This window comes from Chiloscyllium punctatum, chromosome 24, assembly GCF_047496795.1.
Source record: "Chiloscyllium punctatum isolate Juve2018m chromosome 24, sChiPun1.3, whole genome shotgun sequence".
Lineage (NCBI taxonomy): Eukaryota > Metazoa > Chordata > Chondrichthyes > Orectolobiformes > Hemiscylliidae > Chiloscyllium > Chiloscyllium punctatum.
This window is the reverse complement of record NC_092762.1, coordinates 51,251,553-51,276,358: the sequence shown is the minus strand read 5'-3', so window position 1 is coordinate 51,276,358 and position 24,806 is coordinate 51,251,553. Positions and strand designations below refer to the sequence as shown.

At 44.0% G+C, this 24,806-nt stretch overlaps 1 protein-coding gene across 1 annotated transcript in view; it reads left to right on the top strand.

Annotated features, from left to right (window-relative positions):
* LOC140494541 (receptor-type tyrosine-protein phosphatase delta-like) overlaps positions 1 to 24,806 on the top strand; it is a 384,530-nt gene that overhangs the window by 94,965 nt on the left and 264,759 nt on the right. The window contains exon 4 of the mRNA XM_072593818.1: positions 483 to 624. Within this exon, the coding sequence (XP_072449919.1) occupies positions 483 to 624 (142 nt within the window). The remainder of the gene's footprint in view (positions 1 to 482; positions 625 to 24,806) is intronic.

Here is a 24,806-nt window from a genome sequence, read left to right as displayed (position 1 = left end):
CTATTAATGAGGTGCCTATTATTAGAATTGCGGAGGAGATTTGTTTTGGCTGGTTTCCACAGAAGTGAAAAAGATTTGTGGAAAGAAAAACATCAAAATGTGCTTTGAGAGTGAAGGGAATGTGGAGCTTTATTGTTCTGTTGCCCTGTGTCACCGAGGTGTTGATGAATCTCAGTATTTTAGTTTGACAGTAATATTAGTTTTGGGTTCTGTTTGGTCTAAGGTTTGACTTCTAGTCTTTCTCTTCCAGAGATTATAACTAAATATAGTCCTAACTTTAATGTGGATCAAAATTGCACTTTCATAGTTGCACATAATCTTGAAGCCATCTTAGGTGCTTCAGACTCCATGCAGTAATCCATCTTCAATAAATGTGAGAACTAAGATCCCACAGGAAACCAGGTGTAGCCAATGAGGACGGAGTGCTAGGTTATTGGCCTCTTTCTCTTCGGTAATTTCTGTGACCTCTTTAACTTGTTTAGGTAATTGAGTTTGATGATGGTGCTGGAGCGGTCTTGAGGATACAGCCCTTGAGGACTCCCCGGGATGAAGCTGTCTATGAGTGCCAAGCAACCAACACGCTTGACGATGTAACTGTGACGGCTAAACTCACCGTACTACGAGGTAAAGATTGTTTCTGTACCTCATATTAATTCATTACTATCAGCAATGTCAATTGTCAGCAAAATATTAAACGGTAGGTGGCTAAGATAAACCCAAACTGTTTATGTTAGGATCTAAAACCATGAATTATATACTTAAATTACTGTGTGTTTGTTAATATTAATCCAGGACATGTTTGCTATAATACTCATTGTGTTAATCCTAATTGCATTTATAATATTTATAAACAAGTGGATACTTTTGGGGAAATTGGGAATAAAATGATTACTTCAAGGTCAGCTTGCTATGTTGCTTAAACTTATAGGACTGTGAAGTTTGGGTTCACTCTGATCTGATCGGCTAACCTGTCCATTACCATCCTTGACACATTTCAAAGTGAGCACCAGATTGAGCAAGAGACAGGAGTCATTAACTGAGACATAAAGCTGCATAAAATGGGATCAGGCAAACAGTTGGACACCGCAGCGGGGTCCTCCTTCCTTTCACTCAAAGCAGCGAGTTGAATATGAGAATGTCTGCTGTTGGTGTGTTGTTAATAGCGTCCTACCCGAGCTCAGAATATCTCATTGCCACTGTGATGAATGAAGTGGTAAGGGGTGGTTGGGGGGAAGGGGTGTGCACAGCTATTTGACAGCTCAAAGTCCACACCAGCAGCCTGATGATTTGTGAGCACATTGCGATCTCATATCAGTTTATAGCAGCAACAGGAAATGAACATTCAGCCCCACTGTTCACTGTGCTGTATCGCAACTCTACTATCTATTCTGTTCCATATCTCTTATTACCTGAATCTAAAGAAGTTCTTCACCCACCTCAGTCGTATAATTTCAATTGGTTATGTTTGCATTTTTACAGCAGCAATAGTATCTTCATGCCCTCAACCTTTTGCCGAACTGCGAACACAAACTGGAATCAAAGTTGATGTTGATAGTGAGCCGAATGTATGTAGGAGGAGAAAGTGAGGACTGCAGATGCTGGAGATCAGAGTGGAGGGTGTGGTGCTACAAAAGCACAGCAGGTCAGGCAGCATCCGGGGAGCAGGAGGATCGAGTTTCAAGCATAAGTCCTTCCTGAGGAAGGGCTTGTGCTTGAAATGTCGATTCTCCTGCTCCTGAGAAGTTGCCTGACCAGCTGTGTTTTTCCAGCGCCACACTCTTCGACTGTATGTAGTGATTGAAGCGAGGTTGGTCTGGTGGCTCTTACTGTGTATGAGATCCTTGATTGAGGTTGTTAACCTGGGCCAATCAGGGAGCCCTGGCTGACAAATATAAACAAGAGTCTCAAAGAGTCTCCTCACTCTAGGGGTTGGCTCTGAGCTGGCTGGTCAGAGCCCATATATTGTGCACATGTAAATAAAGGGAGACTTATTTCACTGCAGGAGATGATCATACCTCATTGATCTTGCAAGTTACATGTAGAGAACTGGGGATTTGGGGGATTTACTGTCAGAAATAACAATGCACTTTTTTAATAAAGGTATAATTTGACATTTCACATATTGGTAATGTGGAATAGAAGCATACAGACCTTCATTATCATGTGATGTACTGGCAACACTTTACAGGTGCGTTTTGTTTTTACCCACTCTGCCAGATTTCAAAGCACTTTGAACTCTGCTGCAAAAATTCCCAATTTATGGCATCTTGAGATCATTCTGAAACCCAATCCATTAAGAAAGGGTTACTAACACGGAATATTCCAATTTCTGGTGGGCAGTAAACACCCCAGGCTGATTGGCAGCTCGCTGGCCATGACTCTTGCACATTTCAGAAGTGTGGTCAAGCTTCATGTCCATCACTGCACTTACGTCCTGACACCAGCAGATAGGGGTCAGTGAGCATCTGATTTAATCAATGCACTCTTGCTTTGTTTAGTGGAACAGGCCTTGGACATCCTGGAGGGTTTTGTTTCTGTTTAATATTCTCTGTCTGTGACTGAAGAGCTTTTGCATACATGTGTAGCCATTGTGATATTGAATTACTGACTAATTCATAGGGGTATCAGGGAAAGTAGCATTGTGAATGTGTTGTTGGGCCTTTAATTCAGAGGCTTGGTTTAACGATTATGAGACATTGGTTCATGCCCCACCATGATAACCAGGGAATTTAAATTTAACTAATTAAATATATTTGCAAAAAACAGCTCATATCAATAATTTGCCCATGAAATCGGCGTTAAAAATCCATCTAGTTCACTATTTCCCCTTAGGGAAAGAAAGCTATTGCACTAATCTGGTCTATCATAGACTCATAGATGTCTCCAGCACAGAAAAAGGCCCTTCAGCCCATTGACTCTGTACTAGTCATAAACAACTGGCAGCAGGGTGGCTCAGTGGTTAGCACTGCTGCCTCACAGCACACAGACATTCTCCCCGTGTCTGCATGTCTTTCTTCTGGGTGCTCTGGTTTCCTCCCACAGTCCAAAGATGTGCAGGTTAGCTGGATTGGCAATGCTAAATTGCCCATAGTGACCAGGGATGTATAAGTTATGTGGGTTAGCCGTGGGGATTGTCGGGTTACAGGGATGGGGAGTGTCATGGGTCTGGGTGGGATGCCCTTTGGAGGATTGGTGTGAGCTCGATGGGCTAAATAGCCTACTTCCATACTGTAAGGATTCCATGATGATTCTCACCAGCTAACTATGCTAATCCCATTTTCCAGCACTTGCCCCCATAGCCTTTTATGCCTTCGCACTGCACATCTAAGTATATCTTCAATGTTACAAGGGTTTCTGCCTCCACTGCCCTTACAGTCAGTGAGTTCCAGATTCCCATGATGGTCTGAATGAAAACATGTTCCCCACATCCCCTCTGAGCCCTCTGCCCTCTTCCGTTAAATCTCGGCTCTCTGGTTATATCTGTTTAGATGATGATACGTGGAGTGTTTGATATCAACACAGTGAGCATGAGGAGGTGAGAGAGAACCTCTCCCTAGCAGTGTCCAAGTTTTCAGTCCAACTCCAAGTTCAGGTAAGTAGGGTAGATCTCCATTTGTGCCCAGCTACTGGGAATTGACTAGCTCAGCAGAAAGTCCCCCTGGCCTCGGGCTCACAGGGGAAGGGGAGAGGACTGAGTGAAGAATGTGTTGAAGGTTTTTTTCCATAATGCAGACTAATTCTGCAGGCTCATTCCCTGACCTGTGCTGGCTTTGAATCCTGCAGCCTTTTGACCTCATTTAGTTATTTCTCTCCATCTAAACATACGGCTTTTGAAAAGCTCTGGTCTCACACTCTTAATTAACTTCTGATTTTGTTGGTTAAGTACTGAAACTGGCCTCAGCATCCTGATTTCGGGAGAAGATCTATTATCCAGTGTTCTCTTCCTGATCCTGATTCAGGGACTCCGACTAGACAGTCACACCGATGTGACTAACATTAGATTAAGGGTCAGCTCTGGCAGTGAGTAGCCTGCATGCTGTTAGTGTCTGGTCAAACTGACCTCACTCAAGTGCGGGAGGACAGATACTGGATTAGTGGTGCTGGAAGAGCACAGCAGTTCAGGCAGCAACCAACGAGCAGCAAAATCAGCCATGCTCCATATAACCATCTGCCAGGAATGAATTCCAGCTTCTACAATCAGAAGAAGGAATGCTAGCAAGAAAGACAAAATAATTCAGTACAGCAGTGGCTAAGTTTGATGCTGGTCTGCTGCACATAATCGACAACTGCAGAAGTAAGTGAAACTGTTAATAAATCTCCTGTGTGCCCATCGATCGGATTACAGCCTGGATAATCTCATACATTGTAACACCTTCCTATCCCAAATTGATGATGCAGACTTGTGATATATCCAGTTTGCATTCCATTTTTGAAGTACATTTCATACTTGATTCCCTTACTGATTAAAAATTCGTCTATCCCTTGATTATACTTAACCACACAGTCGCGACAGCCCTCTGTAGTAAAGAATTCCCCAGATTCATTGCCTCTCTGAGAGAAGAAATTCCTTCCCATCTTGTCTTGAATGGGCAACTCCTTATTGTCAGCTGATGCCTCTGGTCCTCTCCCAGAAGGGGAAACAGCCTCTCTACATCTACCCTGTAAAGCCCCCTAAGAATCTTATTTGTTTCAACAAAGTTTCAATAAATTCAAATGAGTACAGGTGCAACCTACTCAATCTCTCCTCAGAACCATATCTCCTCAAACTTAGGAGTCAACCATCTCTGGACTGGCTCCATTGCCAACTTCCTTTTACTTCAAGAAGGGACCAAAATTGTTCACAGTATTTGATTTGATTTATTGTTGTCACATGTACCTGATTACAGTGAAAAGTTGTTTTGTGAGCTGTGCAGCAGATCATAACAAACAAGGGCATACAGACCATAGTGTGCTTAGACAGAATGAGGGTTACAGCTACGCAGGAGATGCACAAAAGCAAGATCGACATTAGATTTGAAATTAGGAATTCTGGGAATGGTTTAACTAGTAAAATGTATAGTTCTAGTAAGAACTCGCTATCTTTGCACATTGTTCCCTTTGAAATAAATGCCCGTATTCTTGGACAAGGACCTCTAAATCCCTTAGTACGGCAGCTTTCTTTTTTACTTTTTTAAAACTTTTAAATTTTTAAATAATAGTCAGCTCCTCCATTCTTCCTATCACTTTTCTGATTCATTCATAAAAACTCCAAATCCCTCTGTTGTCTCACTTTCCGCAGTCTTTCTCCGTTTAAGTAATATTCAGCTTCTCTATTCTTCCTGCCAAAATGCATAACCTCACATTTCCCATGTCAAATCCCATCTGCCAAGTCCTTGTCTACTCACCTAACCTGTCTAAAGCCCTCTGTAGACTCTTTGTGTCATCCTCACCAGTAGCCCTCCGATCTATTTTTGTGTCATCTTCAAACCTGGATATATTACCGCCACTTCCCTCATCTAAGTCATTAATGTATATTGTAAATAATTGTGTTCCCAGCACTGATCCCTGTGGTACTTGGCTAGTTACAGGTTGCCATCCTGACAATACTGCACTTAACCCAACATTCTGATTTCAATCAGTTAGCCAATCCTCTGTCCATGTGAACATACCACCAGCAACACCAATGGGTCCTATCCTATTGAGTAGATGAATGTGTGGTACCTTACCAACTGACTTTTGGAAACTGAGAAAACATTCAGAGGCTTTCAGATATTGTGGCTTCAATATAATTTTAAGCAGAGCATTAATTATGAATGTGGTTCTCTGTGTGAACATTTCAGCTTCCTGAGAGCCCATTGAGCTGCATTATGGGGGTTATCTGTTCGCTGGATGGTGTTACAACCCTGTGTGTTGCTGTTTGATATATGACAGTGCTCAATGATCCACAACAAGCAGTTTCAACGTTGTCCTTTTGCAGCTAGTTTCAAGGTCATTCCCTACACAGTTTATTGTAGTCTGTTAAAGCCCATTCATGAATAAGGCAGTGTAAACGGGACACAATGATGTGCAGTGCTCATCTACTGCTTCACGCTTCCTTCCTCCTGAGGTCCCTACACTCACTGGCGCAGACAACCTCCCTCAGAGCAGGTATGCAGGGAATTGCAGAGATTAATCATTCTAACATCTTCTCTCTCTGTTATTAAGTATAAGGCTGTTTTCTTCAGCCCTTCCTTCTCATGTGAAGATGCTGATTGCCACTGGGGTGCAGGTTTATAGCCTCTGGCCAACACCTGGTACCTCATTCAAATTGGTTCTTCTGTCTGCGTGAGCCTGGACAGTCAGTGTTAGCAGGCTGTGTTTCCCATGGAGAGCAGCACAATGAATTTTTACACATCTGCATCTCCAGAAGGAGCAGGTTCTTGCTTGTTCTCTCTCTCCTTTGAGCTTAGAGAGACAAATGCTAATTTGTGGCCTTAATTGGTGCCATGTCTCTCAGTAACTCTACACAAGTCGGGCTTCAAGTCTGAGACTGGGAGACTGCTTAGCTAGTGAGTAGAGTGCAGTTTCCCACCGAAATGTTTACCATTGTCACGGACTAAGAGCTGTACTCCTCTGTAAGTGTGGCAGGAAAAGGTGTGGATGTTATCCAGAATCTTGTGGTGTCGACAATCGAGAGAAAGCAATATCCATATTCCTTAATTCTGCATCCTCATCACTGTTCCGAGACATTCTAATCCATCTCTTTTCATTGCTCCTAGTTAGAAAGAACACTTATCAAGCACTTTATCGCATTCTCTAATTTAAACAGGAAGTGCAATCCTATTTAGAATCCCTACAGTGTGGAAGCAGACCATTTAGTCCACACCGACCTTCCAAAGAGTATCACACCCCGAAAATAACAAACAAAAGATCCGTGGATGCTGTAAATCAGAAACAAAAATAGAAATTGCCGGAAAAGTTCAGCAAGTCGAACAGCATCTGCGGAGAGAAATTGAGTGACCTTTCCTCAGATGCTGCCAGACCTGCAGTGCTTTTCCAGCGACTTCTGTTTTTGTGAAAATCTAGGAGATGGGAGAGGAGTTGTTTCATGAACATCAAGTTGAAAGTGTCAGGATAACAAAGTACCAGACCCAGTATTCTGTTAGAGTGGGTTTTGCTTGATTTATAATCCTTGCCCAAGTTAAAGGTTCTGTATTCATTTCCAATACTAATGGGGAGTCAATGCGCCCAGAGGATGGGCCTGTAGTGGAGACAGAGAACTTTGAAGCAGGGGGTCATGTGATGAAAACTCCAGGATCCATTCAGCGAGAGTTGGGATGTTGAGCTATTGTTCACAGCAGATCCTTCAGTTGATATCTCATCAGAAGAAAGGAGTTAAGTTTAAGTTTGCCAACGCCATGAGAACAAATTACATCCAGCACAAAGCAAGTTTCCAAAATCTTTTCTGCTCTTTAAAAAAAATCACTAAAACACAACCCCAAGTGCAAAACTGGCTATAGATCAAACTGATCACCATGGCAACTTCCTAATGATGGCGACCGTTTGCATGCCCTCAGAGGCTCTTAAAATTAAGCTCTTTAATAGTTGCAAAGGCACTAATTAGCAAGTTTTAAAAGCTTTTAAATCTATCATTTTAATTTACTAAGAAACTGACTGCTATACACCAATATAATTAGCAAACGTTCGTATATGGTTTTGTGAGCTCATTTTTAGTTACTTATAATCGGATTGCTCACAGGTGGTGGACTAGTCTCTAATTAGCAATGCATTTTTTTTGTGATAAGCCCATTTTCAGCTGCATTAATAAAACAGCAGCAGATTGTTCTTAAATATGTCAAGGAATATGTTGTTAATCGTGCAATTTATGAAGAAATTCTATAATTCCTGTTGATTGCCCAGGTTTTGAACAGATTTTACTTTCGGAGGTATGCAAAGTGGTTGGGTTTGAGCAGCGGAAATGTCTCTAAATGAGCTCACCTTTTGTGCCTGACTCACTAATTGTGCACAAAGTAAAAACTCTTATCTAGTTTCCCCAGTAACATAGTGTACCTTTGGCGCTAGCACCTATGGGTGAGAATAGATACTTGCCCCTTTTCTCACCATGTAACAATTAAGTTATTGTTATTGACAAAGAGATCCATTGGAGACTTACTCCACTCATCAACAATTAACGCCCTTAAGTGGTCAATTAATGACTGCTGAAGGACCGCAACTCCCCAATGACTTGCCTTCCTGCCCCCAGGGGGAATTGGCCGATTTCCTGACTTGGTGACCAGGACTTCTTTCCATGCTGTAAAAACTTGATGACCCGACGACGCTTATATCTAAAAACCAACTCATCCCCATGAGAAGGAAAAGGGGGGAAACAAAAATCTACCTGCCCCCACCACCCCACCACTGAAAGGTAAACCACTGATAAAAGCAGGCCTCTGCTTGAGAAAAGCACATCTCGACTGACAGCTCTTAGGACCCAGAAGTTGCCGGCCTCTTATTGGCTGATTGTTATTAGAAAGGCAGGGCAGCTCGATTGACGCCTGTGATAGGCTGAGAAGCCAAGCGGTCAACTCCAGTATGCTGATTGGGTGGCATGGTGGCTCAGTGGTTAGTACTGCAGCCTCACAGCTCCAGGGGCGTGGGTTCAATTCCAACTGTCTGTGTGGAGTTTGTATGTTCTCTCAGTGTCTGTGTGGGTGCTCTGGTTTCCTCCCACGGTCCAAAGGTGTGCAGGTTAGGTAGATGCGCCATAGTCAAATACACCAAAGAGTTCAAGGATGTGCGGGATAGATGGGTTAACCACAGTAAATGTGGGGGTTACAGATGTGGAGGGGGATGGGTCTGCTCTTTGGAGGGTCGGTGCAGCCTCAATGGGCCGAATGGCCTCTGTCTTCACTGTAAAGACTCTACACATAATACAACATGCTCTCTCAGCACTGGGGACTGGGAGCTAGTTGACCCTTAATGTGCCCGCTCCCACAATTAGGCCTCAGGTTTCTCTTTTTGAGACAATATGTCAATTAAGTACTCACATATTGAACGCTCAATGCCCTGACTCAGAGGGACAGCTCAAATAACTAGTTCAAATGACATGGTATTGCTGCTGACAGTGAATGGAGGAAAACAGCTTCTGAATGAGCAACATTGATTGGGCCTAAAATAAGCTTCTATTGATATTGTTTAATGGTTTGTGAACGGTCACTGATTGTAATGAGATTTTCCAGTTTCTGTACCAGGTACAGGCAGACATCGGGGGATAATTCTTGTTTTTGCAATTCTGTAGCATCAACATGAATATGCTCTTTGTCAGTATTTTGCTAACAACATTGTGAGTGGACATCACAGCAGTCTTTTTATGCAGTACACTTCAACAAGCTCTTTCTGCATTTGAATTTGGATTCTGGGAACGTTAATTCCACTGCCTTTTTGAGAATTCCAGTGATGGTTGAATGTTAGTGAGCTCTCAGCCAGAGAAAGGTCACACAAATCCATTAACAGAGTACAGGAGATATCCTGGTGGGAGTTTTGCACTATCTTTTGGAGATGTCTCCTCATGTTAGAATGAAAATGCTGCATTCTGGCCATCACGAGGGAAAGCCCAAGGTGCCCCTTTGCTGTTCTTTTTTCTCTTTATTTTTTGAATAGACTCATCATGGTGAATCATACAATGGTTATCCGTGGCAAACCACAGATAAAAGCAGGCCTCTGCTTGAGGCCTACAGAAAAGCACATCTCGACTGATGGTTCTTAGGACTTCAGACGCTGCTAGCTTCTTATTGGCCAGCAGGTATTAGAGACCCAGGGCACCAATTCAGTACACCAACACAACATCACCTGTGTCCGTCTCAGTCTGAAACTGCTGAAACCTTCATCCGTGCCATCATTATTAATTATTGCCAGTTATTCCAATGGATTATTTTACCCTTTGTATGTGTGCATTCATCAAAAATGTTAAGCTGTTGGATATCAACTAACGTCAAGTTACTTAAGTCAGTCACCCCTGTACTCGATCACCTACTTGGGTCTCTAATTCAGGGGATTCCTGAGATTTAATATTCTCATCCAAAGTTCAGAACCCTCAGTGACCTCACTGTCACTTGTAACCTCTCCATCTTTGCAATCCTCGAGAGCTCTACACTCTTCTCATTCTGGTGCCAGGACCTGACTTTGCTCAAGTCTTAGTGGTTGTGTCTTCAACTGTCTGCATGCCAAGTTGTGGAGCTCCCTGCCTTAAGCCTCCCACCTTTCCCTCTCTTTCTCTTTTTCACAACCTATACAACATAGAACAGTACAGCACAGTACAGGCCCTTCAACCCTTAATGTTGTGCCGACCTTTCATCCTACTCTAAGATCAAACTAGCCTTCATACCCTACATTTTACTATCATCCATGTGCCAATCCAAGAGACACTTAAATGTCTCTAATGTATCTGACTCTACTACCACAGCTGGCCGTGCATTCCACACACTCACCACTCTCTGTGTAAAGACTCTACCTCTGACATCGCCTTGAAACCTTCCTCCAATCACCTTAAAATTATGTTCCCTCATTTTCACCCTGGGAAAAAAGTCTCTGGCTATCCCACTCTATCTATGCCTCTCATCATCTTGTACACCTCTATCACGTCACCTCTCATCCTTCTCTGCTCCAATGAGCAAAGCCCTAGCTCCCCTCAACCTTTCTTCATAAGACATCCCCTCCAGTCCAGGCAGCATCCTGGGAAATCAACTCTGCATGCTCTCTAAAGTTTCCACATCCTCCCAATAATGAGGTGACCAGAACTAAACTCAATATTCCAAGTGTGGTCTAACCAAGGCTTTATAGAGCTGCAGCATAGCCACACAGCTCTTAATTTCAATCCCCCCTGCTAATGAAAGCCAACACACAATATGCCTTCTTAACGATCCTATCAATTCGGATGTCAACTTTGAGGGATCTATGGATGTGGATCCCAAAATCCCTCTGTTCCTCCACACTGCCAAGAATCCTACCTCTAACCCTGTAATCTGCATTCAAATTCGGCCAACCAAAATAAATCACTTCACATTTTTCCAGAGTATTGCCATGTCGTATTTATTAACCCTTCGATAACCATGTTTTAAACCACAGGTAGTTAAGAGACAGTGAACCTGCAGTGTCGATGCCACAGACAGCAATCCTTGGTTTATTCTTTGCGGGAACTGACTTGCTGCCCCAAAATTTCTTAAATAAAAATCCAATGAACCAGCAGAAGCAGAAACCGTGAATTTTAGATTTGAAGCCTGTTGCTAGGGAGTTAGTCCAAGGCTGTAATTCAATCCTTGGGTTCAACAACAGCTATAAACAAACTTGACTCCAACTGAGAGATCTGAGTTTTCTGAAATGCTTGATCCAATTATCCGATGTCCTGTTTCCGATTTAATGGGCTTAGATGTAATTTGAATATTCGATAATGTTCCACTGATTTAGCCAGTGCATACCAAAGTCAAACAGATCAGAAAAGCCTCAGCTCTTCAGCCTGCTGAGGTAGCTCATCAAAAAGTAACCTGACAAATTGGAAGTGTTAACTGAAACAAGTACATTTCGGGATTCCATGTGAGTACCTGAGAAATATCTAATCGTGTGCCTTTCAGGGGAAAATGAGCAGACAGTGTTTCAAGTTCCAGCTCATTTTAAACCTGTGGTATTTACACAGGCAAACCTTGTGGGGACTGTGAGTGGTTGCTTTATTATTAAACAATCACCTTCTTCAGATGTAACCTCCTTCCCTCGCTGCGGATGGCACTATTTGCTGCCACTCAAGCACAAAGTCTGCTCTGGAGAATAACCAGATTGAAACTAATCATCAGAATGCCGCCACTTTGACGAACAGCAAACCGGGAAGAGCTATTGCTCAGAGCAGTTGCCAATGAGAGAGAGCCAGCATTTCCTAGCTCTTAGTTGATGGTGCTTTCAACAAACTAAAAGGCTAGTTTTGTGCTTCCAAGTTCCAAGTAAGCGTGGGGTTATGTGTCAGGGAGTTGAGGCTGCAGTGTCATCTGATCTCTAACCCAGCCTCCCTCTCAGTGCAGTTTCCCTGCTTGGTATATAGTATTGCAAACTTGGATCTTGCATCTAGGTCACCCCAAGAGAGAGGGCTGTGGGCAGAGACCCTCAAATCCTAGGTGTAGGCTTTCCATTTATCCCTTAGCACCGAATACAATTGGGATGACAGAAGCAGTACGTGGAACTGATGATAATGAGTTTTCAGTGCTGTCGCTGTCCTGGGAGATCTCAGCTTTGTATATGTGAGTTCCGTCAAGGTCAGGCTGAATAGCACTCCTCACGTATGGCTCAGGATAACTATTAAGGTTTCCCTTACTTTGGTCTGTCTCCAGCTTCAATGCCCAATCTGTCCGGAAGCTCCTGAATTGGACAGTGTTGGCTTGATGCTAATGCCCTTTCTGACTGGGGAGGCCCAGGAAATTGCTGTGAGCAACCCCCAGCTTCAATCAGCCGAAGCACCAGGAATCCCCTGAGTCCATGGGACCCTGTTCTGCCTTGGAAAGTGCATTCACCCTCTGAACCACGACTGCCGAATTGAATGATTCCTGGGAAGCAGAAAAGCAACATCTTGTGAGAGCTGGCTGATCTCTCAGTGCTGCTGCCAGATTCGCCAGTTGCTGCATGAGAAGCAAGTTGACTTTCATTCCTTCACCATCTGGAGAGGGTCAAGCATCTGACAGGAGCTTGACAAATCACTGAGGAATGTCCAAATGCATTGGTTCTCCATAATTCTTAATCTGAAATGGCACAATATGTTCTTTGAAGCGGATTCACTTTTACACAGTTTGTTTTGTTATATTTATAAATGCTTGTCAAAAGAACCGTTTAATGCTTTGTAGGTTGGGGACGTTCAAAGTTCATCAAATGAACACTGTCACCTGAAGTGTGGCATGATGGGAATTCCAGTGCACTGCTGACCTCTGACCCAATGTTAGCAAGCAATCTCAGGTCAGGGTGGGGTTATCTTGCTGAATAATTTCAGATAATAGTTAAGAGCCCATGGTGTTGGAAGTGGCATATTAGCGCAATTAGAGGATTGGCTAATTAATAGAAGTCCAAGAGGTGGGATAAAGGGGCAATTTTCAGGATATCAACTTGAAACTAGTGGAGTGTCACAGGGATCAACTCAGGGGAGGCCACAATTATTAACAATGTACATGACTTGAATGAGGAAAATGAATGTACTATTTCGGATTTCATTGAATGGCAGAGTGGACTTGATGGGCTGAATGGCCTATTTCTGTTCCTGCAGCTTTTGTTATTACGGGATAGATTACTGTGGGAAGACTTTGGATGCATGTTTTTAAGAATGAGAATGGGTAAGGATGGTGGAAAGAGGAGTTAGTGCAATATTGTCATGATTCCCAGCAGGCGAGCCAGCACGACTGATTGTCAACACCAACATGTCAATGGGAGGATTGATTTCATTGTGCTTACCCATCGCCTGGATTGTCATGTCCATGATACAAGGCCAGAAATTTCTCTGGGTCCCACTTGTGTCAGTTGGGTGAGATCATACCTCCATTTACACATTAAGCAACCTACAGGCAGCCAGAATGCCTGCCTCCAGGAGAAATCGCCAAGGGTTAGCGTTTGAGCCTGAGAACCAATGAAATTCCCGTCCCTTTGCCCAATTCCAGGCCCAAAAAGATGCACCCAGGACCTGAGGCAGGGAAGTCTCACCACATCAAAGTTGCAAAATGAAGGCGACTGCATTGCACCACCTTCTCTCCAAGTTCCACCATAACAGGATGAGTGGGTGGCCTTCTGTACAATGAGGACATGAGAGTGGGACAAAGTGACTCCCTGTGTTTTACTGTCTCTCATGCTGTTGGGATGGGAAACCTGAACGACTATTCATCCCTGATAATCTGACCAAGCCCACCAAGATCACCAGGCACTTCAGAAGGGCATTATGAAAGAGCTCACCAAGATACACGGTAGGGATTAGATGGTTAAAGGGGCAAGCAGAGAAGTAGGTTTTAGGGAGTGTTTTAAAGAAGGAAAGTAAGATTTAGAGACTAAGACGTGTAGGGAAAAAAATTCAAGAGCTTAGGTCGCAATGGCTTGAGGCATAGCCATCATTGGACCAATCAAATTGGAGATATTGAAGGTATCAAAATGAAACCCTTGGAGAACTACGGAGCTGGTGGAATGGGTGACACAAACACACATACATGCATGCAAATGTACATGCACACACACACACACACACACAAACATGCAACACCGACCAACTTGCACTTGTACACAGGCGCACACACACAGCCACCATCTTTGCGACTGAGCCACAGCTGTGGCTACTGGCTTTCTTGTGGTTGGTTGCTAGACAGCTGTTGGGTTTTAAATTAAAACAAAACCACCTTTCCTTCATGAGGCACCCTCTTTCCATCTCTCTCTCTCTCTCTCTCTATCTCTCTCTCACTCTGTCACTCCCACTCTCAATCTCTCACACACTCTGTCTCTGTAATCTGCAGCTCCCACCTTGCTTGCTACTGTCTCAGTGGGAGGCCTGCCATTGCTTCTCCATCCTTGGACATCCACCTACAATCCCTGTTCTGCAGTTAGACTGTAGCTGACAGTCGTCTGTTCTACTGCACTCAGTGTACAGGATGTGGATCCACTGCCTGGTTCTGTAGCTTGGGAGCATTTTAAGTGGTAGTGCATTGGCACAAAACTATGATAAAAGCCAAATGAATAAAGTTCTGAATGGGGGAGTCTCAAATTATGTTCTGCAGAGAGCGCATCACCAAATTATATTAAATGATGAAATCAGCAATAATGAATTATTCTCCTTGTTGGAAGACTGGTAGAAGGCTGAATATCAGTAATGAAAAATACAAAGGGAGGGATGAGAATATGTTTATCCACTGATATTATTGAAATATGTGATGTGTTATCACGTAATTATGGGGGCTGATTTGATCTCAGCTTTTAGAGAGGGGTAGACAAAAGATATTAAATTGGGATTGGAGTATCTAGCTTCAGAGGCACAATTGGCAAAATGGTCTTACTCTATGCAAACATTTCTTGTGATCCATAAGATAATTACAAGATATCACTTCAAGTTAAGCCTGAAAATTAGGAGCAGAAAATGAATGTTGAATTTCAACCCCTCTGTGCATTTGTTGGTAAAATAATCAGCGAATATTTGTTGATCATTTTTAAGCGTTTAATTTCCTTGGTTACTGGATGATGGTGGATGTTAAGTAAATATCCATGTGTCAGGAAGGCAATGGGTAGTCTTAATATCACCGAACTAGTAATCCAGAACTTAGCCTAATGGGTTCAAATCCCATCAAGGCAGATGGTAAAATTTGAATTCAATAATAAAAGGTTGACCTAATATCAATCACTATCAATTGTCATAGCAATCCATCTGGTTCGTTATTGAACTTTAGAATTAGGTTTTAATATCAAATGTACTCATGCACAGGGAGACAGTGAAAAGTTTACAATGTTGTCATTCATGATGCCATCTTAGGTACAAGGTACCTAGGAACAGAATCTTAGGTAAAAAGGAGAAAACAACACCGAAGTTCAACATGAAAGTTCTTCTCAACATACTGTAGTAAATAAGAAACAACATTGCAATTTCCAGATTACAGTCCTTCTTCAGCCATGGGCCTGCAGTTACTTCACACTGGACTTTCCCCACAAGGACTCAATCTCCCCCCGCACTGGGCTGAATCTCTCTCCACCCCCCACTCCCCCCCGCACTGGACTCGATCTCTCTCCTCCCCCCCCCCCCCTCACTGGGCTCGATCTCCCTCCCCCCTCACTGGGCTCAATCTCTCTCTGCCCCCTCACTGGGCTCAAACTCTCTCCCCCCCCAACACTGGGCTCGATCTCTCTGTCCCCCCTCACTGGGCTTGATCCCTCTCTTCCCCCCTCACTGGGCTCGATCCTTCTCTCACCCCCTCACTGGGCTTGATCCCTCTCTCCCCCCCTCACTGGGCTCGATCTCTCTCTCTCCCCCCTCACTGGGCTCGATCTCTCTCTCTTCCTCCCCCTCACTGGGTTAGATCTCTCTCCCCTCCTCACTGGGCTCGATCTCTCTCTCTCTCCCCACCTCACTCGGCTCGATCTCTCTCTCCCCCCTCACTGGGCTCGATCTCTCTCTCCCCCACTCACTGGGCTTGATCCCTCTCTAACCCCCTCACTGGGCTTGATCCCTGTCTCCCCCCCCTCAACGGGTTCGATCCCTCTCTTGGCCCCACACTGGGCTCGATCTCTCTCTCCTCCCGTGCTGGGCTTGATCTTCGAAATGTGGCTCACATACTGTATTGTTCAGCCTCAGGAAACATTTTCACTGAATCAGGTGCTCCAGCTGCACCTTTACTTTGTAACTCTGGGTTCTCATTTTGCTAACTCTGCAAAGAAGGCAGCAGCCCTGTATTTGACCCATCTAAACTTGAAAGAATCCCCAAAGCGGATGGGGAGGAAAATCTGCCAACCTTACCTGGTCTGATAGGTGACTCCAGACCCACAGCCATGTGGTTGACTCTTAACGACCCTCTGGGCAATTAGGGACTGGCAATAAATTCCTAACCAGCAATGCCCATGTATAAGAAAAAAGTATTTCTGTAGAAATTGTGTGTGTGTGTGTGTGTGAGAGAGAGAGAGAGAGAGATCACTTCCTGTGAAAATCTATGCATATGGCTAAAATTACAAGTGATTGCATTTACATCAAACCCACCCTTCTCCCTATTCACTTGCACTGAATCAGATGAACCAAGTAGTCTTTTCTTTCTGCTCTAACTTAGTTGCAGCCAGCTTACAAAATAACTTTGAGAAAGTACTTTAAATGATCACTTTGGTGATTGGGTGAGTGTGGCCACTGCAAGATGCTTTTTATCTTGTCATTACATTTAGGAACAAATTCTGTCCCTTTTTACCTTGTTTATTTTATTGCACCCAACGCATCTTCCTGTGCCTGCAAAATATTGATTGAGATCACAAGCCCACTATATTTGCACATGGATCCATCATAATAAGATGATTATGGGATTTCATTTCAGTTGGAGAACTTTCAATTGGCAGCTGTAACACAACTGGCACCAGAATGTCTAGACAAGCTAAATCTATCTTCATGCACTTAGTGGGTCAGAATCCTAGCCAGTGAATTCACCGGGAGGTGATGGGGTTCCATTGCCTCCTGACGGTAGCTTGGGTCATTTATATTTGCCGATGCAGATGATCCTGAGGAGACAGAGTACCTTTATTTACTGGGATCAAGTGTATCCTGTACACAGCCAGGAAAACCTGTCTGGATATTGGCAAGTATATGACCTGTCTTGACATGACACCCAATAAATTTCAGTCACTTCCTTAACCAATGGGGAACATTGTGAATCCAAGACTAAACCCTGGCTGCTTTTGCCTTGGCAAGTCTCACACCGCCACAGCAGGATGGGAACTTAGGAACGAGACTATGCAAACCCCAGAGCCTATTATACCACTCGACTAGAGTGCAGCTGATGAACTCTGTCCAGCTACCTTGGCCCAGTAATCTTATGACATCTTAACCGACCGAGATTCCTACACACTCTCAATTTTAGAATTGATTGCTAGCCTCATGATTAGGAAGGGTTTAGAGGGATATAGACCACATGCTGGCAAATGGGACTAGATCAAATTAGGATGTCTGGTCAGCATGGGTGAATTAGACTGAAGGGTCTGTTTCCGTACAGTGCAGTTCTATGACTCAGCAGCATTTATTTCGGGAGAAAGAGTTCCATTCTGTCCCTTTTTATGAAGAAGTACGTGCAAGGTGGTTGCGCAACTCATGTGGCTCACTCAAAGTCAACACATGACGTGCTTTCTCCAGGGCTGTTCCGAGGTCCTTATTAGCAATGCAGGGATATCAAACCCTTCCACTCAGTCTATAGATAGGGTTAAGAAATCTCTCCGTTTGTGCAGTAGTCAGTATTCCTGACTTGGAGAAACAAATGCGCCAGATAAATTGATAAGAAAAGCCCCCGCTGGCTGAGGGATGAATTACTAAGGTTCGTTGGGGTCTCTTGTTTTAGAACTTGTAGATGGATGTGAATTCGTACCAGTCTCCCCAGGCAATCTCAGACCCACGTGCGTCTTAATTAGACACCTCTGCCATCCATCATTCCCGTACTGTGACTGAAACGTCCTGATGGAAACTGCAAGTTTATGTCATTTTTTAAGTCTCCGTGTGTCGATTGGGACTGTTGGCGTAGAATGCGAGGTCTAGCTACAGGGCTGCTTGGGACAATTACCTCATTGTCTTTGCCAAGCGCATCTGTCTCTACAGGTTAACTGTGTGATTTATCAGCCATGGAGATACAGTCATTAGCTAGGTGAGCTTTAGTTATCTCTGCCTTCTCAAACACGCTTGTTAATTCAGCTCCTTTCAGCTGTCTGCCTCAGTAACTCCATCCGACAACCTCAGTTGATGATGCCAACAGCATTCTCCCTTTAAACAAGAAAATTAGTTTCTTTTAAATCAACAGACTAAGCAGGCAAGCAGAATGAAACTGCGGCGGCTATGTTCCGAGCTAGCAATCTGAACTAGATTGTCGAAGTCAATGTCAATTAACTCCCAACATTCTCGTTGAATTTTTAAATTTGGTTCGTAAAACATCGTAAGAATCTGCAAATGGGAAACTGGTTTCAGTGCAAGTGACCATGGAGGTTGACCCCAAAATTGCATTAAATGCTAGTCAGATATAAAAAAATCACATCAAAGAGTTATGGAGGCTTCAACTATAGGAGTTCAAACAAGGCCCATTCTCCACACTGTCAGAGTCACCAGGTTATAGTCCAACAGGTTTATTTGAAATCACAAGCTTTCGGAGCTTCACCTGACGAAGGAGCAGCGCTCTGGAAGCTTGTGATTTCAAAGAAACCTATTGGACTATAACCTGGTGTCATGTGACTTCTGACTTTGTCCACTCCAGCCCAACACTGGCACCTTCACATCATTCTCAATACAGTTAGTGAGGGGCAATAAAGGGCAGCGTTTGGCAGCAGTGCCCTCTGCTCAGTAATGTTGGTTTAACATCAGCACTGTTCTAGCAGGCAGAGGTTCTGGATCGAGAAGATGCTATTGAAAGAGCCTGGGCTTGTTGCTGCCAAGCATCTTGTACACCCTGCTGCTGCTGTGCTTTGGTGGAAGAGAGAGTGAGTGTTGAATGTGGTTGATGTGGGGCCAATCAGGTGGAAGTTTTCTCCTGGATGGCATCAAGCTTTTTGAGTGTGGTCAGAGCCTCACTCATTGAGGCAAATGGGGAGTATTCTATCATTCTTGTGCCTTGGACAGCCTTCGGGAAGACAGGAGGTTATTGCCATGGAAATCCTAACCTCTGTCTTAAGGCACAATGTTTGACTGGTCAGTTTCTGGTCAGTGATAACCAGCAGGCTGTTGAGAGTGGGGTATTCAATGATGGCTATGCAAATGAACATCAGAGGCTGATGGATAGATTGTTTGTTGGAGATAGTCATTGCTTGGAACTTGCTACAGTACGTATTACTTGCTACTGTCCCATCTTGGAGGCTGTGCAGGTATTTTTGCAAGTGATCAAAACTCATTCAGTATCTGAGGGATCATAACTGATGCTGAGGAAGGGCTCATGCCCGAAATGTCGATTCTCCTGCTCCTTTGATGCTGCCTGACCTGTTGCGCTTTTCCAGCAACACATTTTCAGCTCTGATCTCCAGCATCTGCAGTCCTCACTTTCTCCTAGGATCATGACTGATGCTGAGTATTGGGCATATGCTTTTATTTATTTCTCATTGCATCTCCTGGATTTGCCACAAATTGTAGTCAAATGATCACAGCAATCATTTAGTTCAGTATGTGTCTGTTTTAAAAATTATTGTAGTCCACAAAGGTCTTGTGTATTGAAATCAGATTAAAGTTGTACATGGATGTTCCATGTCTACCATATTGTAATAACAGGTGGATTGGTAAGGAACATAGGAGCAGGAGTAGTCCATTCAACCCCTCAAACATGCTTCACCATTTCAGATTGTGATTAATTCAATGCCATCTCCTAGACTGTCCCTACATCCCTTGCTGCCATTAGTACCTAGGAATGTATCAGTCTCTGTCTTGAACATACTCAATGATGGAGCTTCAACAGTCCCTCCAGATTAAAGATTTCCAAACATTTACTACCCCACAAATGAAGACGTTCCTCCTCTGTCCAGTGGTCCATCCTGAATTATTCCTTTTTGACTTTTCTGTCATGTTATGGTACAACTGAATGGCTCGCTAGGCCCATTTCAGAGGTCAAGTGAGGGTCAAGCACATGGCTGAGGGTCTGGACGCTCAGACCAGCTTTGATTGGCGTATTTCCTTCCTTAAAGGGTATAAGGGAACCACTTAGGTTCTTGCCACAGTCCGAAGATTTCACGGGCAGCAGTCCTGAGGCTAGTGTCTGATTCCAGATTTATTAATTCATTGAATTCAAATTCTACCAGGGGTGAGATTTGAACCCAAGCTCATTTAGCCTGGCCTTTGGATGACATTACCTGCCAATAATTCTTGCTCAATATATATTTGAATGATATACACACCTCAAAGTTTAGCCATTGACAATGGTGTACTTTCATTTTGACAGGTGATGACTGAATATCAATCTTTTTAATTGGACAGTTGCAACCAACTGAGCCTCCCCACTGACCACGTAACTGGGCTGAGCCTAAGGTGCCCTGCTGCTTGATCTGTGTTCCTAATAGATGTAACATTCTGCTTATAATGAGGAAGAATAAAACGTGCCAACTGAGAACGGAGAGATGATGAAAGGAACACAGGGAGGGGGTACACTGTGCTGCCACATTCCACATGAAGCAGATCTGTGCCGGCTGGCATTGTTGCTGGGATGATGCTACACAGAGACCATTTGGAACAACTCTACTGCCTCTCCTTCACTTCTCCCACCCCCTCATCCAACCCTGTCTCCTGACCAGGGAGCTCAACTAATTCACTACAGGCCATTGTTGCTAAACAATTAGGTCAGGCATTCAGAATTTCCACATTTGAGCCTTCCACCTGACTCACATCTGCCCATTTTGGAAGGTTAAATTCCTCCTAATTTGTGGAGTTTCTGTCATTCTCACTAACCAGCAATTTGCAAGTGTTATGGTGTCGACCAGTGTGAAGCTAGGAATAAAATATCTGTTCTTCCAGTTCAACCCTGTCGTGATTGTAATGAGGTCAGCCAGGTGGACCTCATAGAATATGAGTTCCCTGATTGGGGCTGGTAACCTGGTCCAATCAGGGAGCCCTGGCTGGCAGATACAAACAGAAGTCTCAGAGGGTCTATTCACTCTGAGACCTGGCTCTGAGAAAGCCAGACCAGTGTCAAGTACTCTGTATGTGTAAATAAAGGGTGACTTGGTGATGGGATACGGGTCTCTGTGGAATTATCTCGCACTCTGCCAGCAGTTCTTGGAAATTTGACTCGATCTGTAATTTTACAACATCTGGTGTCTAAGCAAGACCAGAAGCCTAATAACTAAATGTGAGTGTTCAAGGAGATGCTTTCAGAATTAGTCAACAGTGCAACAGAAACGGACGCAGATGCTTCTCATCGAACAACTTTACTCTCAGTTGTTCAATAAACTGCTCAAACCTGCCAGTACAAACTCTGACAACATTTTATTGGCAAGCTAACCAAGCACTGAAACACTCAATTTACACAACAGCAGGTTCAATCAAATGTGTGGACAAGGTCAGTGTAGAGTAATGGTTTTCACTGCATTATCTCAGGCCATTAGGATGCCTTTTTATACTCATTCAGGGGATGCGGGTGCCACTGGCTGGTCCAACATTTATTGCCCATCCCTAATTGCTCTGGTAAAAGTGGTGGTGAGCTATTCCTTTAAACCAATACAGTAGGGGGCACCCACAGTGCAATTAGGAAGGGATTTCCAGGATTTTGACCCAGCAACACTGAAGGAACGATAATCTATTTCTAAATTAGGATGGTGTGTGGTTTGGCGAAGAATGTGCGATGATCTCAAGTATCTGTTACCCTTATCCTTCAAAGAGAAAAGGTCTGTAGAGGTCACAGATTTGGGATGTGCTGTCAGAGGAGCCTTGGCGAGTTACTGCTGTAGATCTTGTAGATAGGATGCAAAACTGCAACTGTGCATCATTGCTGAAGGGTGTGAGTGTTGATGGTAGTATGTGGGGTACTAACCAAGTGAGCTGCTTTGTCTTGGACAGTGTTAAGCTTCTTATTTGTTGTTGGAGCTGTACTCATTAGGGCAAGTGGAAAGTATTCCTGACTTGTGCCTTGTGGACTGGGGACAGGGATTAGGGAGTGAAGAGGTGAGTTACTTGCCATAGAATTCCTAGCCTGTTCTCTCTTTCAGTCCAGTTCAGTTTGTGATCAGTGGTAATCCCTGGGAAGTTGATGGTGGGGGTTTCAGTGATGGTAATACCATTGAACGTCATGGAGTGATGTTTGGATTCTCACTTGTTGGAGATAGTCAGAGCCTGGCACTTGTGTGGCATGAATGTTACTCGGCCCTCGTCAGCCTGGATTTGTCCACATCTTGTTGCATCTGATCATGGACTGCTACAGTATCTGAGCAATCACAAATAGTCCTGAACGTAGTGCAATCATTAGTGAACATCCCCACTGTTGTCTTTATGATGGAGGTTCGGTCCTTGATGAAGCAGCTGAAGAAGGTTGGGCCTGGGGCTGTATCCTGAGGAACTCCTCCATGGGAAATTCTTGTGGCTGAGATAGTTGGCCTCCAATAAAGACAACCATTGTCCTTTGTATCGGGTCTGACTCCAATCAACGGGGAGTTTTCATTCTAATTCCCATTGACTCCAGTTTGGCTAGATCAAATGCAGCCTTGATATCAAGAGCTTCCTCACCTCAGGAATTCAGCTCTTATGTCCATCTTTGGCCAAGGATGTCATGATTCTGGATTAGTGGTGCTGAAAGAGCACAGCAGTTCAGGCAGCATCCAAATAGCTTCGAAATCGACGTTTCGAGCAAATTCCTGATGAAGGGCTTTTGCCTGAAACGTCGATTTCGAAGCTACTTGGATGCTGCCTGAACTGCTGTGCTCTTCCAGCACCACTAATCCAGAATCTGGTTTCCAGCATCTGCAGTCATTGTTTTTACCTAAGGATGTAATGAGGTCAGAAGTTGAATAATGCTGGCTCAACCCAAACTGAATGTCATTTGAAGGTTCAGCCTGTGGAATTCCATGCCTAATGAAGCAGTTCAGGCTATCTCATTGAATGTTTTTAAGGCAAAGAGAGAGAGAGATTTTTGAGCAGTAAAGGAATTAAGGATAATGGTGAACAGGTGGGTAAGTGGCGCTGAGGCCATGAAAAGATCAGCCATGATCTTATTGAATGGCAGAGCAGGCTGGATGGGCCAGACAGCTTACTCCTGCTCCTATTTCTTATGTCCTTATGTTCTTTGCAATTCCCTCTTGATACAAGTCCGGCTATAAGCTTCCATAACCTTGCTGATAATTGAGAGTGGACTAATGGATGGTAATTGGCCAAGGTGAATTTGTCCTGCTTTTAGAGACATACCTGATTCAGCACTGCTAAAGGAACTTTGTCCTTTCAGCTGGGGTGATGTTGACACAGGACCAGTAAACCAACAGCACAGGTTCACGCTATGGAAACACAAGTTCAAATCCACCAAGAGCAGTTGGTGGAACTTAAACTAAATTAATCAACAATTCTGGAATTGAAATGAGTTTCAGTAACTATTCAGTAAAAACCCATCTGGTTCACTGATATCCTCAGGCATACAGAGGACACCAGACCCACAGCGATGTGGTTGGTCATTGCAGAGAGCAGCTAAGAATCAATCAGACCAAGGGCAATTAGGGATGGCCTTGTCAGCAGGGTCCCTGTCCATGAAACGTCCACTCGCACACACTTATTGTGCTATTTTAGGGTTCCGAGGGCACAGCCTACTTTACCATATCTCACTCATGTTCATGTATCCAGGAGAACGTTAAAAATCTCACAACACCAGGTTATAGTCCCACAGGTTTATTTGGAAGCACTAACTTTTGGAGAGCTGCTCCTTCATCACACAACCACCTGATGAAGGAGTGGCACCCCAAGAGCTAGTGCTTCCAAATAAACCTGTTGGACAATAACCTGGTGTTGTGAGATTTGTAACCGTGTCCATCCCAGTCCAACATGGGCTCCTCCACATCGTATTCAGGAGAGCATTTCTTGATTACTTGGGCAGAAAAGCAGGAGATTGGCACTAGCTCGTGATGCTGAGTGCAGGTATGTTGGGCTAAACCGGTCGAAGTCAGAGAGTGGTGGTAGATGGTAAATATTCAGCATGGAGTCCAGTTACAAGTGGAGTTCCGCAGGGATCAGTTCTGGGTCCTCTGCTGTTTGTAATTTTTATTAATGACTTAGATGAGGGAGTCGAAGGGTGGGTCAGTAAATTTGCAGATGATACAAAGATAGGTGGAGTTGTGGACAGTGAGGAGGGCTGTTATCAGCTGCAGAGGGACTTAGATATGATGCAGAGCTGGGCTGAGGAGTGGCAGATGGAGTTCAACCCTGCCAAGTGTGAGGTTGTCCATTTTGGAAGGACAAATAAGAATGCGGAATACAGGGTTAATGGTAGGGTTCTTGGTCAGGTGGAGGAACAGAGGGATCTTGGGGTCTATGTACATAGATCTTTGAAGGTTGCCACTCAGGTGGATAGAGTTTGTAAGAAGGCCTATGGAGTATTATCGTTCATTAGCAGAGGGATTGAATTCAAGAGTCGTGAGGTGATGTTGCAGCTGTACAGGACTTTGGTTAGGCCACATTTGGAGTA